Here is a 15,067-nt window from a genome sequence, read left to right as displayed (position 1 = left end):
AAATGATTGGGAAGTACAAAAAAACTAGGCCAGCACATCTGAACAAACAAATACAGTCCATGAAACTTGAACTTTCATGACTTTCAGCACTGTTATCATTTTAAATTAAGTAGTAGGCTATAGCAACAGTAAATACATTCTGTTTTCAAAACAGGGACTTGCATGGTGCGATATGATTGCCAAGTTCAAACTATGACTAAGTATCGAAACAATGATAAAACAGCTAGATTGACCGGTTATCTCTTCAGCATTTGCACAGCAGTTGTCATTGTAAACAATAATTTATTCTTAACTGACTTACCTAGTTAAATAACGGTTAAATCAAATAAATAAACAAACTGATGCCTATTCATGTGATGATGGATAGTACCGTTGTAGCTTGGACATAATGACACATTTATCAATTATATCAATGGACAGGCCGATATAATTCATTGAAATGGCCAATGAACAACGGTAAATATTGCAGATTAGGCTACACCTTTACATTATATCGTTCTGTTGACTGACAGGAAGGAGTAGCTGAAATAGAAAGTGACAGTTGCACTATAATAGCTTTCGTTTTCTTCGAAGCTGACAACAAATAACCATAGACTAAAGCGCACCAACAATATATATTCTAAGCCGCTGTTTCTTTTCAAGGATACTGGTAAGATTTAAGTCAATTTTACTAAACTATTCCGCTACCTTGCAATGTAAAAATTGTCAAAGAAACACTCAGAACGCGGAACAGATCAATCTCAAAACAAAATGTTCCTTCTTTCCAATGACAGCTGTTTAACTTGAGTCCGTATATTTATTGATCAAATAGTAGTAGACTCGTTTCTCCTATCGTTGGTGTAAACCTTCAAGATGTGAATTCGAAGTACGAATGTAATCGAACAATTTAATAAAGTCCCATGTTTTCCGTTCAACAGCGCATACGTGGATGAAGGTATCGATTATTTAGACATGATGTATCCCTTTTGGAACTACCAACACTATAATTCAAATGAGAACGTGAACACAGGTAAGCCTGTTATACAGTTGAACTCGACATAGAACTACTTTATTTTATTAGTTCCAAATGGCAGTCATACAACTGAAATAATATACATTCACATACACATATTGGGGTTTGAGAGACATGTAGGCTACCTTTATCCAGTGGTGGAAAGAGTACCCAATTGTCATACTTGCGTAAAAGTATAAATACCTCAATAGAAAGTTACTCAAGTAAAAGTGAAAGTCACTCTGTAAAATCCTACTTGATTAAAAGTATTTGGTCCTAAATATACTTAAGTATATTTGAGCAATTCCATTTACTCTTGATACATAAGTATCAAAAGTGAAAGTATAAATAATTTCACATTTCTTATATTAAGCAAAGCAGGTGGCGCCATTTTCTTGTTTTAAAAATGGGGCTCACCAACACTCCAACACATAATTTACAAATGATGATTAATTGACTAATTTGTGTTAGTGACTCTGCCAGATCAGAGGAAGCAGGGATGACCGCTTGGATGTCAGGGAAAATGTATGGAGGAAAAGTTAATTATTTTCGTTGGGAATGTAGTGAAGAAAAAGTGAAAGTTTAAAAAAATATATAAACAATGAAGTAAAGTACAGATACTCCAAAAAACGACTTAAGTAGTACTTTAAAGTATTTTTTCCTAAGTACTTTACACTACTGCCTATAGCTCTAACTCCAAAAAGTTTTGGGACACTGTAAAGTCCATGGAGAACAAGAGCAACTCCTCCCAGCTGCCCACTGCACTGAGGCTAGGCAACACGGTCACCACCAATAAATCCATGATAATAGAAAATTTCAATAAGCATTTCTCTACGGCTGGCTATGCTTTCCTCCTGGCTACCCCAACCCCAGCCAACAGCTCTGCACCCCCCACAGCTACTTGCCCGAGCCTCATCCGGTCTTCTCCTTCACCCAAATCCAGATCGCAGATGTTCTGAAAGAGCTGCAAAACCTGGACCCATACAAATCAGCTGGGCTAGACAAACTGGACCCTCTCTTTCTAAAATGATGTTCTGTTCAACCTCTTTCATATTGTCCGAGATCCCTAAAGATTGGAAAGCTGCCGCGGTCATCCCCCTCTTCAAAGGGGGTGACACTCTAGACCCAAACTGTTATAGACCTTATCCATCCTGCCCTGTCTTTCTTAAGTCTTTGAAAGCCAAGTTAATAAACAGAACACTGACCACCCACCGTATCTTCTCCGCTGCGCAATCCGATTTCCCAGCTGGTCATGGGTGCACCTCAGCCACGCTCAAGGTACTAAACGATATCATAACCGCCATCGATAAAAGACAGTACTGTGCAGCAGTCTTCATCGACCTGGCCAAGGCTTTCGACTCTGTCAATCACCGTATTCTTATTGGCAGACTCAATAGCCTTGGTTTCTCAAATGCCTGCCTCACCTGCTTCACCAACTACTTTGCAGACAGAGTTCAGTGTGACAAATCGGAGAGCCTGTTGTGCGGACCTCTGGCAGTCTCTATGGGGGTACCACAGGGTTCAATTCTCGTGCCGACTATTTTCTCCGTATATTTCAACGATGTCGCTCTTGCTGCTGGTGATTCCCTGATCCATCTCTACGCAGACAACACCATTCTGTATACATCTGGCCCTTCTTTGAACACTGTGTTAACTAACCTTCAAACGAGCTTCAATGCCATATACCACACTCCTTCCGTGGCCTCCAACTGCTCTTAAACACTAGCAAAACCAAGTGTTTTCTTATCAACCATTCGCTGCCCTCACCCGCCCCGCATCACTACTCTGGATGGTTCTGACCTAAAATACGTGGACAACTACAGATACCTAGGTGTCTGGCTAGACTGTAATCTCTCCTTCCAGACTCATATCAAACATCTCCAATCCAAAATCAAATCTAGAATTGTCTTTCTATTTTGCAACAAAGCCTCCTTCACTCATGCCGCCAAACTTACCCTAGTAAAACTGACTACTTTGGCGTCATCTACAAAATAGCATTTGTACTCTACTCAGCAAATTGGATGTAGTCTATCACAGTGCCATCCGTTTTGTTACCAAAGCGCCTTATACCACCCACAACTGTGACTCGTATGCTCTAGTCGGCTGGCCCTCGCTACATATTCGTTGCCAGACCCACTGGCTCCAGGTCATCTATAAGTCTATGCTAGGTAAAGCTCCACCTTATCTCAACTCACTGGTCACGATAACAACACCCACCCATAGCACGCGTTCCAGCAGGTATATTTCACTGGTCATCCCCGAAGCCAACACCTCCTTTGGCCGCCTTTCCTTCCAGTTCTCTGCTGCCAGTGACTGGAACGAATTGCAAAAATCGCTGAAGCTGGAGACTTTTATCTCCCACACTATACATAGTCCATCTATAAATAGCCCACCCAATCTACCTACCTCACCCCAATATTGTTTTTATTTACTTTGCTGCTCTTTTGTACACCAGTATCACTACTTACGCACCACCATTTGCTCATCATCATCTGCTCATCTATCACTCCAGTCTTATACTTTGCTACTATGGCCTATTTATTGCCTTACCTCCTCGTGCATTTTGCACACACTGTATATAGACTTTCTTTTTTTCTATTGTGTTATTGACTGTACGCTTGTTTATTCCATGTGTAACTCTGTGTTGTTGTTTCTGTCGCACTGCTTTGCTTTATCTTGGCCAGGTCACAGTTGTAAATGAGAACTTGTTCTCAACTAGCTTACCTGGTTAAATAAAGGTTAAATAAAAAAATAAATAAAAAATCATATATTGGCCTACACCAGTGGTGTGAAGTACTTAAGTAAAAATACTTTAAAGTTCTACTTAAGTCATTTTTGAGGGTTATCTGTACTTTAATTTACTATTTATATTTTTGACTACTTTTACTTCACTACATTCATAAAGAAAATAATGTACTTTTTACTCCATACATTTTCCCTGACACCCAAAAGTTCTTGTTACATTTTGAATGCTTAGCAGGACTGGAAAATAGTCCAATGCACACACTTATCAAGAGAACATCCCTGGTCATCCACACCGCCTCTGATCTGGTGGACTCAATAAGCACAAATGGTTCATTGGTAAATGATGTCTGAGTGTTGGAATGTGCCCGTGGCTATCCATAAATTAAAAAAAGAAAATGGTGCCATCTGGTTTGCTTAAATATGTGATTTTAAATTATTTCTACTTTTATACTTCAAATCAAGGTTTATTTGTCACGTGCGCCGAATACAACAGGTGTAGACCTTACAGTGAAATGCTTACTTACAGGCTCTAACCAATAGTGCGAAAAAAAGGTATGTATGTGTGTGTCTGTGTGTGTGTAGGTAAGTAAAGAAATAAAACAGTAAAAAGACATTTGAAAATAAGAGTAGCAAGGCTATATACAGATGGGGGCGCCCCATCAGAAAGTCCAGGATCCAGTTGCAGAGGGAGGTGTTTAGTCCCAGGTTCCTTAGCTTTGTGATGAGCTTTTAGGGTACTATGGTGTTGAACGCTGAGCTGTAGTCAATGAATAGCATTCTGACATAGGTGTTCCTTTTGTCCAGTGTGGAGTGCAATAGAGATTGCATCATCTGTGGATCTGTTTGGGTGGTAAGCAAATTGGAGTGGGTCTAGGGTTTCTGGGATAATGGTGTTGATGTGAGCCATTACTAGTCTTTCAAAGCACTTCATGGCTACGGATGTGAGTGCTACGGATCTCTAGTCATTTAGGCAGGTTGTCTTTGTGTTCTTGGGCACAGGGACTATGGTGGTCTGCTTGAAACATGTTGGTATTACAGACTCAATCAGAGACATGTTGAAAATGTCAGTGAAGACACCTGCCAGTTGGTCAGCACATGCCCGGAGCACACGTCCTGGTAATCAGTCTGGCCCCGCAGCCTTGTGTATGTTGACCTGTTTAAAGGTCTTACTCACGTCGGCTACGGAGAGCGTGATCACACAGTCGTCCGGAACAGCTGATGTTCTCATGCATGCCTCAGTGTTTCTTGCCTCGAAGCGAGCATAGAAGTGATTTAGCTCATCTGGTAGGCTCGTGTCACTGGGCAGCTCGCGGCTGTGCTTCCCTTTGTAGTCTGTAATAGTTTGCGAGCCCTGCCACATCCGACGAGCGTTGGAGCCGGTGTAGTATGATTCAATCTTATCCCTGTATTGACGCTTTGCCTGTTTGATGGTTTGTCTGAGGGCATAACGGGATTTCTTGTAAGCTTCCGGGTTAGAGTCCCGCACCTCGAAAGCGACAGCTCTAGCCTTTAGCTCAGTGCGGATGTTGCCTGTAATCCATGGCTTCTAGTTGGGGTATGTACGTACAGTCACTGTGGGGACGACGTCCTCAATGCACTTATTGATAAAGCCAGTGACTGATGTGGTGTATTCCTCAATGTCATCGGAGGAATCCCGGCACATGTTCCAGTCTGTGATAGCAGAACAGTCCTGTTGTTTAGCATCTGCTTCTTCTGACCACTTTTTTATAGACCGAGTCACTGGTGCTTCCTGCTTTAATTTTTGCTTGTAAGCAGGAATCAGGAGGATAGAGTTGTGGTCGGATTTACCAAATGGCGAGGGAGAGCTTTGTATGCGTCTCTGTGTGTGGAGTACAGGTGATCTAGAATTTTTTGCCCTCTGAGTTGCTAATTTAACATGTTGATAGAGATTTTGTAGAACTGATTTAAGTTTCCCTGCACTAAAGTCTCCGGCCACTAGGAGTGCCTCCGAGTGAGTGGTTTCCTGTTTGCTTACTTCCTTATACAGCTGACTGAGTGCAGCCTTAGTGCCAGCATCTGTTTGTGGTGGTAAATAAACAGCCACGAAAAGTATAGCTGAGAACTCTCTAGGCAAGTAGTGTGGCCTGCAATTTATCACAATATACTCTACTTCAGGCGAGCAAAATCTAGAGACTTCCTTAGATTTCGTGCACCAGCTGTTGTTTACAAATATGCACAGACCGCAGTATTTAGCCTAGCCTAGACGACACAACACAATATAGCTACTGTATGAGCTGCCTCTGTCAGTCATCATGCCACTAATTATTCATATTCTGTCCTTATTTTAGACAATAAAACCATACTCTATTATGGTTTGCACAATCAAGGGGCAACCTGTTATTTGAACAGTGTGCTGCAGGTCCTCTTCATGACTAAAGGCTTCAGAGAGGCTGTGGAAAGGTTTGGGTACTCCTACTCTTTTGTCACATTTTCTGTTGGGAATACAAAAAAAGCCAGGCAATTTACTAGCAATTGTCAAAAGCTTTTCAAAACTGGTAACAAGCTATGCACTTTTGGAGATATGCAGTAACCAAGTAGCCTCTATCCCTAGTGGCTATAAGAGTACATTTATTGGCTATTGACAATAATAATATGAATCTTAACTGCCAATAAGTTATTAGGAGATGTTGCTAATAAATATTACAATTTATTGTTCTTAAATGTCTCCTTTACAGCCAAGAGCAGGATAATGTTGAACAGAACACGTTTGATCTTCAGCTGAAATGTCTATTTGAGACTTTAAAGAAAAAACAAGCTCACACTAAAGATGTCACATCAAAACTGGGCATTGAAAAGGGTAAGTCAAGCAAAAGTAATCAGAGCTGAGAAATAATCAGCATTTTAAGTATCAGCATAGGTGTACAGGCACTTTAATAGCGCGTTATTTGATGATACCAGTGAAAAGAGTATTCTTTAAAATATAACCTATTGCCTTAATGAGTGTAGCACTATCATTCATTAGATAAAAGGATGTACCATTACTTGTTTTTATTGCTTCTAATGCAGTGTTCGAGCAAGGTGATGCTGCTGAATATTTTGAGAAGATTTTAAGCAAGGTCAATCCGGATGTGTCTAAGGTATTGCTTCGCTCAACAAATGTAGGTGCAATTCAATGTATAGAAATGATGAAATTACAAGACTGACAAAAGTTTGTTTTTTAGATATTTCAAGGACATTTGAAGCACACTGCCACCTGTTCTATATCTGACCGTCATGTGAACAGTGAGGAAGTTGGTCCATTTTGGACTATGCCTCTCTCTATGGAAGATAACCACTACAGTGTGGTAGGGAAACATCTATTTCACCTGTTATAGCAACTCTAACATGTTATACATGGGCTGTTATACAGGGCTGTCAAATACTTAAAATGGCATGTAGTATGCAATGTGTCTTGGCATGTGCAAATTTTGTATTGTAAAAAAATATATATACATCTAGTTAAATGTTTTTGAATTAACAGCATATTCGTTCAGTGAGAGTGTATTTACTGTATGTTGGAATTTGAGGGAAAAAAAGCAAATTAATTACATTTAGTCTTGTATGATAATGATGCCAACATTTGATATTTTGTGACAAATTGGTTGAGGCAAATAGCACTGTACCGTTGGGCTGCTGACATTGGAGGTGTAAGATACAATACTGTTTGCTTTTTCAGAGAGATGGTTTTGAGGATTTTTTCAAGTCTTCAACTGTCAGTGGTGACAATCAGATGTACTGTGACCACTGCGATGGGAAAACAGATGCTATCCTTGTGAGTAATGATATACAATCAATACTCAATCAATATGCTACATCGATACTTGTATCAAAAGCCTCTTAAAAAAGGTAACACTGTGAAAATACTATGCTACTGGGTCTTCTAGAGGTGTGATAATAGTGTGTTTTGGTGTCTCCAGGCATGTAAGATGGTACATCCCCCAGAGATTCTAACTCTGCTCCTCAAGAGGTTTGAGTTTGACTACAACAGGATGTCATATGTCAAAATTGAGAGCTGTGTGGAGGTGCCTCGAATGTTACAGACAAAGGTAACTATAAAATGTGCTTCCTTGAACAGGTTATTATGTTATAAAACACTTTTTCATTAAGTTGTATAACTTAGGTAGTAATGTTAATTGCCTTTAAAAATAGAGTAGGATTGTAATATGTGTTTTCAGTGTGTTCCTTTATAGCCCTCCTCCTCACTGTACCTTTCCCTACTTTTGGCCCTATCTGAAAAAGCTCAGGGATTTTCATGTTCATGGGCGACCTTTTGATTTACTCAATGTCTCTGAGCAGGACTGTGACTATGAACTCTATGCAGTTGTGGACCATGTGGGAAGTCTAAGAGGTGGACATTACACTGCTAGAATCAAGTCCTATGATGATCACAACTGGTATGTGTTCGATGACAGATACGTCAGACAGGTAAGGGATACTTAGCTTTTTAAAATCTAGTATATACTACCCTGCTATTTCCTCAACATGCATACCATCCCTAGTTATAGTTGAACACTGCTGCTCCTCTCTTACAGCTCAATTCAAAACTATTTGAACAAGATGAGAGTTTTAGGTAAATATAGATGTGGGTGCGCTTTATTTGCAAACTTGTCTCCATTTAATTAAGTGTAATTGTCAAATTAGAAAAGCCTTGAAGTAACTAATTATTATTCCATTACTGTAGGTCCCAGAGTGCGTACCTGCTTATGTACAGGAAATGTAAGTTAACAAATGTGAATTGTCTTTTTTATCAATGTGGTTCTATTTTATCCATGTCATTCATGTGATTTTATTTCTCCATAAGGTCAAACATTCCTCTATTTGATCAATCACAGTGAACCTGTGTTACTTACCTCTGTCACTCTGTCAATTACCCTCCGTTTCTAAGTGGATTCTCCAGATCGTCAGATGAACCATGAAACCGATCACAAATGTTCACTCAGTGACTCTCAACAATCTACTCCTTCCTGTTCCGTTGAGATGGGAGCCAGCGGAACAAGAGAAGAAGAAGAAGAAGACAGAAAAGTTCAATCAAATCAAGCTATCAATCCAGTTGACTTGGTAGGGAGAACAGAAGTTGTCCCAGAGGAAAGACAGAATGATGGAAAGGTTGGTGATATGATAAGACAGATGAACATAAAAGATATGAGTGGAGAGGATAATGTTGCTGCTACTGATGATAAAGACAATTTGTTTAATGGAGAGAAAGAACAGAAAGTAGGGGATGATGTTGTTGGACAAAAAGAACAGGAAGGTGAAGTGGCCAATGTTGAGATGCAAATTAATGATGAAGGGAGCAGGGAAGAGGGAATGACAAGAAAGTATCATGGTGTAAAAGGAGAACTGGAAGAAAGGGAGGAAGGTGGACAGAATCAAAGAGATAAGCCAAAGAAAAGGGAGGTTATAGTTGTGGATGTTGCTGGACAAAATCAAAGAGATAAGGCAAGAAAACGGGAGGACATTGTTGTGGATGTAGATCATGTCTTGGAAAATGGAACAGAGGGTGATGTGATGAGTAGAAAGGATGCGGTTGTGACGGACAGAGATGGAGATAATAATGAGAGAAAGAGGAATAGAGATGGTGCAGCAAAGACAAAGCCAGGTAGAATAATAGATGACACTGGGGATGATAGAACAGCAAAAATAAATGGTGGTGAGTTAAAGACAATACAGGTTGATGTGGCAAAGTTAGGAGAGGATTGTGATGTGACAACGATGAGCCAAACTAACCACAGTAAATCTCCCAGTTCAGTTCATATGTTTCAGAACAGACTGACAGACATCCCAGAGGAAACAACCACATGTTTTTGCTTCAAGAGTATAAGAGAGAGAGGGGAAAAGAGGAGTGAACATGACAAAGGGAAGAAAATGAAATTGGAGAAGATCAGAAAAGGTGAAAGGAAGAGTATGTTCGGAGGGCAGAGTAGAAAAGAGAAAAATAAGGAAAAGGCAAATAGAAAAAAAATTGAAAAGAGAAGAGAGGAGGAAATAAAGAAAAGCTCAAAAGAGAGAATAGAGAAGAAAAAGAAGAACCCTGTGGGAAAGAGAAAAGGTTACCTTTAAGTTTAAAATTATACTAATAAATAGAATGAAAATCATGAGAATGGTTCTAAAAAATTAAGTAATGAACTTTGATGGTATTCTCAATTGAACCAAACAAGGATTAGTGAGACAGCTGTGATAAATTGCTCTTCTAATTTTGCCAGACTGACATGGCTTGGCATTGTGGTTGTGTATATAGATTCAAACAGAGGTATAGTGGGCACCGGTTGTGATAACGAAATAATGGTAATGGCATTAACTTCGGATCTGAATAATGTAAGGAATCATTTTTGTAATTCATACATTTAATAGAATTTCAAACTGGATTCAAATGACCCTTTTTGTCTCCCCCTGCTTCACACTACCGGCTCAAATTCAACCCACATCTTAGAAACTTTCACTTTCCATCTTTCCATAACACATGCTTGATGTCACGGTTCAGTTCACCAATTCAGTTCATGCCATTGATCCTTGAACATCTCTCATACAGAATCATCATAATCACTGTTGCCTTGCAAAGACATGATTGGAACTCGAAAACATTATATTTTATTGAAGTGGTGGATTATTTATTATCACATTCTCTCAGGCTGGCTAGATGTTTATAATCCCAGAGTGCACAGACTTAGGTACACTGACCTGGGATCTAACCCTAACCCTTTGACTATCACCTTGGCAATAGGTCACAAAACAGGAAAATATAAAAACAGAGACAGGTCATTTCTGATCATGTGATTGACTACACCTGATACCTGCCATATGCAGGTGTAACTGGGATGTCCCTGGTTGGCTCATGTTCTCTTCCCTAAGAGTTGACCTAGTTTAACTTTCCACCCTTTGGTCCTCTCATTTTTAATATGCTACAAACACACACACACACACACACACACACACACACACACACACACACACACACACACACATTAAAATACATCAAAGAGAAGTAGTGCTCATTATCTGGTCCCCAAGTTGCCACACCAATAACAAACAATACTATTTACTGTGCCACACAGATTGCAAAATAGTTGGCAAGAGATTTTTGATGTACCGATTCCATGGTACAGGGTGTTTGAGCTGATATATAAAACGCAAGATTCAAGACTTCGTGCTTTTCAGCTAAAATGATTATATCGAATTCCTGCCACCAACAAAATGTTGAATATTTGGGGCATAAAATCTTTGAAGCTCTGCAGATTCTTTGTGGTGATCCAGAATGAATAGACCATTTATTTAGGTATTGCCCTCAGGTTTCTGGTCTCAGGTTCAGGAATGGCTGAAAATGCATAGCATTGATCTAAAATTGGCCCAATAAATAGCACTGTTAGGAGATCTGGAGAGACTGGGTCAGTCAATTACTAATATACTAATACTCTTAGTAAAAGTATTTATCTTCAACACTCAGTCTGAAGATTCTATTCGATTAGATACATTGAAATTGTACGTTAAACATCATGGCATAGTTGAAAGATATGTGTTGCGTAGAAACACGAAGTGGGTGGCCAGCAGAGATAGATGGGATGGGCTGATGGAAGCTGAGGGTTGGTGTGTGGAATTGGAGACAAGTGGGAGTGGAGTTGCTGTGTGAGAGAGAGAATGATGGTCAAAAGATAACGGGGAAAAAAAGCCAAAATAAAACATAATAAAAGTACATTTGAATGACACTAAGTGGCAGTGTTTTTACAACTAATGCCGGTTTGCCTGAGGCTGACGCTGTGCAGGTGTTTGTACACATGCATATACACACACTCTCATTCAAATAAACACATACAAGAACACACACATGCATGTAATGGAGCCAGACCTGCACACAAACATATAAAGTTGGCATTGCTGTTATGATTTCAGTTGTCCTTGATGTCCTTTGTTATAAATGTATTATTTTTTATATTTTTTTGCATTGTTGTTTGCTGTTTTCTTCTGTCTTTTCCTTTTTTCTCTTTAGTTCATTCTCTTCGTTGGTGCGTTGGGGGGGGTTCATGGAGGTGGGGAATGGAATTGATTGTGTTTTTCTTCCGGGGGGTGGGGGGGGGGGCTGTGGGAGGCGTCTCAAAAAGTTGAGGGACAGCTATTGGTGAACTGTGGGGGGGATCTTGGACGGTTCGGGTCTCACAAGATTGTGATCATGAAAAGGAAACTATGACATATATTTTATATCATTATCATGCACACACACCCTCACACATAAGAATGGCTCTGTTGCAGAAAGACTGATACGTGTTTGATAGTGTCTTGATGCTGTATTGTTTGTCCTTCATGTTCTAATACTTTAATGTTACACCTTTCTTGTGTTTTTTGTTTCAAAAACTAAAAAACAATACCATTTACAAACACTCTACAAATCACCCTTGCTCTGAACATATTGAGCCGTAATGTAGAATGATGTGATTCTATAGCAATTGTTGGGCTCCTGAATTTGTGAACAGCCAAACCATCATCCCTTTGTATGTCAATATTATTGTACTGTATGTCGTCACTATCAAGAGTTAATCAAATATATGTTTGTAATCTCATTTATATTGTGTTGTGTCTGTGCTTCTTTATTAATAAACTATACTCACAAAAGTAACCCATTTCAACCTGTTTGTTCTTTTGTTGTCCATAATAATGGAACATTGAATACCAACCTTTTTTGTCCTAATAAACCTCTTATTGTCTGAGTACAATATTTTTGAAGTTTCTGATAAATCTTTGTACCAGTAAAACGTCCTAGTGACATATTTTATTGTATGAACCCCCAACAGTCCCTATCAGCACATTACATGGTAGGCATTGGGGTTTGTGAGACATGTACCTATATCCTACATGCACACAAAACATATCACATACCGTAAGGACGTGTACACTGAGTGTACAGTCATGGCCAAAAGTTTTGAGAATGACACAAATCTTAATTTTACAAAGTTTGCTGCTACAGTGTCTTTATATATTTTTGTCAGATTTTACTATGGAATACTGAAGTATAATTACAAGCATTTCATAAGTGTCAAAGGCTTTTATTGATAATTACATGAAGTTGATGCAAAGAGTCAATATTTGCAGTGTTGACCCTTCTTTTTCAAGACCTCTGCAATCCGCTCTGGCAAGCTGTCAATTAACTTCTGGGCCACATCCTGACTGATGGCAGCCCATTCTTGCATAATCAATGCTTGGAGTTTGTCAGAATTTGTGGGTTTGTTTGTCCGCCCGTCTCTTGAGGATTGACCACAAGTTCTCAATGGAATTAGGGTCTGGGGAGTTTCCTGGCCATAGACCCAAAATATTTATGTTTTGTTCCCCAAGCCACTTAGTTATCACTTTTGCCTTATGGCAAGGTGCTCCATCATGCTGGAAAAGGCATTGTTCGTCACCAAACTGTTCCTGGATGGTTGGGAGTAGTTTCTCTCGGAGGATGTGTTGGTACCATTCTTTATTCATGGCTGTGTTCTTAGGCAAAATTGTGAGTGAGCCCACTCCCATGGCTGAGAAGCAACCCCACACATGAATGGTCTCAGGATGCTTTACTGTTGGCATGACACAGGACTGATGGTAGCGCTCACCTTGTCTTCTCCGTACAAGTTTTTTTCTGGATGCCCCAAACAATCGGAAAGGGGATTCATCAGCAAGCTCTGTACTGGTGGTGCCCCGATCCTGCAGCTGAGTCAACTTTAGGAGATGGTCCTGGCGCTTACTGGACTTTCTTGGGTGCCCTGAAGCCTTCTTCACAACAATTGAACCGCTCTCCTTGAAGTTCTTGATGATCCGATAAATGGTTGATTTAGGTGAAATCTTACTGGCAGCAATATCCTTGCCTGTGAAGCCCTTTTTGTGCAAAGCAATACTGATGGCATGCGTTTCCTTGCAGGTAACCATGGCTGACAGAGGAAGAACAAAATTCCAAGCACCACCCTCCTTTTGAAGCTTCCAGTCTGTTATTCAAACTCAATCAGCATGACAGTGATCTCCAGCCTTGTCCTCGACAACACTCACACCTGTGTTAACAAGATAATCACTGACATGATGTCAGCTGGTCCTTTTGTGGCAGGGCTGAAATGCATTGGAAATGTTTTTTGGGGATTCGGTTCATTTGCATGGCAAACAGGGACTTTTCAATTAATTGCAATTCATCTGATCACTCTTCATAACATTCCGGAGTATATGCAAATTTACATCATACAAACTGAGGCAGCAGACTTTGTGAAAATTTGTGTCATTCTCAAAACTTTTGGCCACGACTGTACAAAACATTCTGAACACCTGTTCTTCCCAGGACATAGGTGAATCCAGGTGAAAGCTATGATCCCCTATTGATGTCACTTTTTAAATCCACTTCAATCAGTGGAGATGAAGGGGAGGAGACAAGCTAAAGAAGGATTTTTAAGCCTTGAGATAATTGCAACATGGATTGTGTATGTGTTTCATTCAGAGGGTGAAGGGAAAAGACAAAAGATTCAAGTGCCTTTGAATCTTTTAACAAGCCAGGCCCTGCTGTTACCTCATTTCCCAGTGATAATGCCTTGCATTACGCCTGGGAAGAAAACACTTCAATTTGCTAAACTTGTCATGGCTCAACCATTGGCTTGACTAACCCCATGGCCATATTAGTAGTTTATCCGCCCTTTGCTGCTATAACCGGAGGCGACCTGCTTCCATTCAGCCACAAGACCATTAGTGAGGTCAGGCACTGATGCAGCCCTGGTTTGCAGTCGGTGTTCCAATTTATCCCATCTTGAGGTCAGGGCTCTGTGCAGGCCAGTCAAGTTCTTCCACACTGATCTCGACAAAACATTTCTATATGGACCTCGCTTTGTGCACCGCAGGCTTTGTCATGCTGAAACGGGAAAGGGCCTTTCCCAAACTGTTGCCACAAAGTTGGAAGCACAGAATCGTCTAGAATGTCATTGTATGTTGTACCATTAAGATTTACCTTCACTGGAACTAAGAGGCCTAGCCAGAACCATGGAAAACAGCCCCAGATCTTTATTCCTTCTCCACCAAACTTTACAGTTGGCACTATGCATCCAGGCAGGTAGCGTTCTCCTGGCATCTGCCAAACCCAGATTAGTCCGTTGGACTGCCAGATGGTGAAGCGTGATTCATCACTCCAGAGAACGTGTTTCCACTGCTCCAGAGTCCAATGGCAGCAAGCTTTATACCACTCCATCCGACGCTTGGCATTGCGCATGGTGATCTTAGGCTTGTGTGCAGCTGCTCAGCCATGGAAACCCAATTCATGAAGCTCCCGACGAACAGTTATTGTGCTGACATTGCTTCCAGAGGCAATTTGGAACTCGGTAGTGAGTGTTGTAACCAAGG

General features: G+C 40.3%; 1 protein-coding gene across 3 annotated transcripts; it reads left to right on the top strand.

The window, feature by feature from the left end:
- The first annotated feature begins 526 nt into the window (after window positions 1–526).
- Window positions 527–10,698, top strand: LOC135516239 (ubiquitin carboxyl-terminal hydrolase 17-like protein B). 3 transcript variants are annotated; one of them, XM_064940388.1, is made up of 12 exons: window positions 527–649; window positions 918–1,009; window positions 6,046–6,157; window positions 6,433–6,554; window positions 6,764–6,834; window positions 6,919–7,041; window positions 7,413–7,508; window positions 7,654–7,782; window positions 8,033–8,161; window positions 8,269–8,306; window positions 8,418–8,452; window positions 8,622–10,698. In XM_064940388.1, exons 2-12 carry the CDS (start codon window positions 952–954, stop codon window positions 9,794–9,796), a joined length of 2,088 nt encoding a protein of 695 aa, XP_064796460.1. In that variant the 5' UTR covers window positions 527–649; window positions 918–951; the 3' UTR covers window positions 9,797–10,698. The 3 variants fall into 3 exon arrangements, with proteins under 3 accessions (XP_064796460.1, XP_064796459.1, XP_064796461.1); XM_064940387.1 differs by having other exon boundaries at window positions 7,976–8,161; XM_064940389.1 differs by lacking the exon at window positions 918–1,009 and having other exon boundaries at window positions 7,976–8,161.
- The last annotated feature ends 4,369 nt before the right edge of the window (window positions 10,699–15,067 follow it).

Source organism: Oncorhynchus masou, chromosome 27, assembly GCF_036934945.1.
Source record: "Oncorhynchus masou masou isolate Uvic2021 chromosome 27, UVic_Omas_1.1, whole genome shotgun sequence".
In the NCBI taxonomy this organism is placed as follows: Eukaryota; Metazoa; Chordata; class Actinopteri; order Salmoniformes; family Salmonidae; genus Oncorhynchus; species Oncorhynchus masou.
The sequence above is the reverse complement of the archived record's forward strand: the minus strand, read 5'-3'. Positions and strand labels throughout refer to the sequence as shown.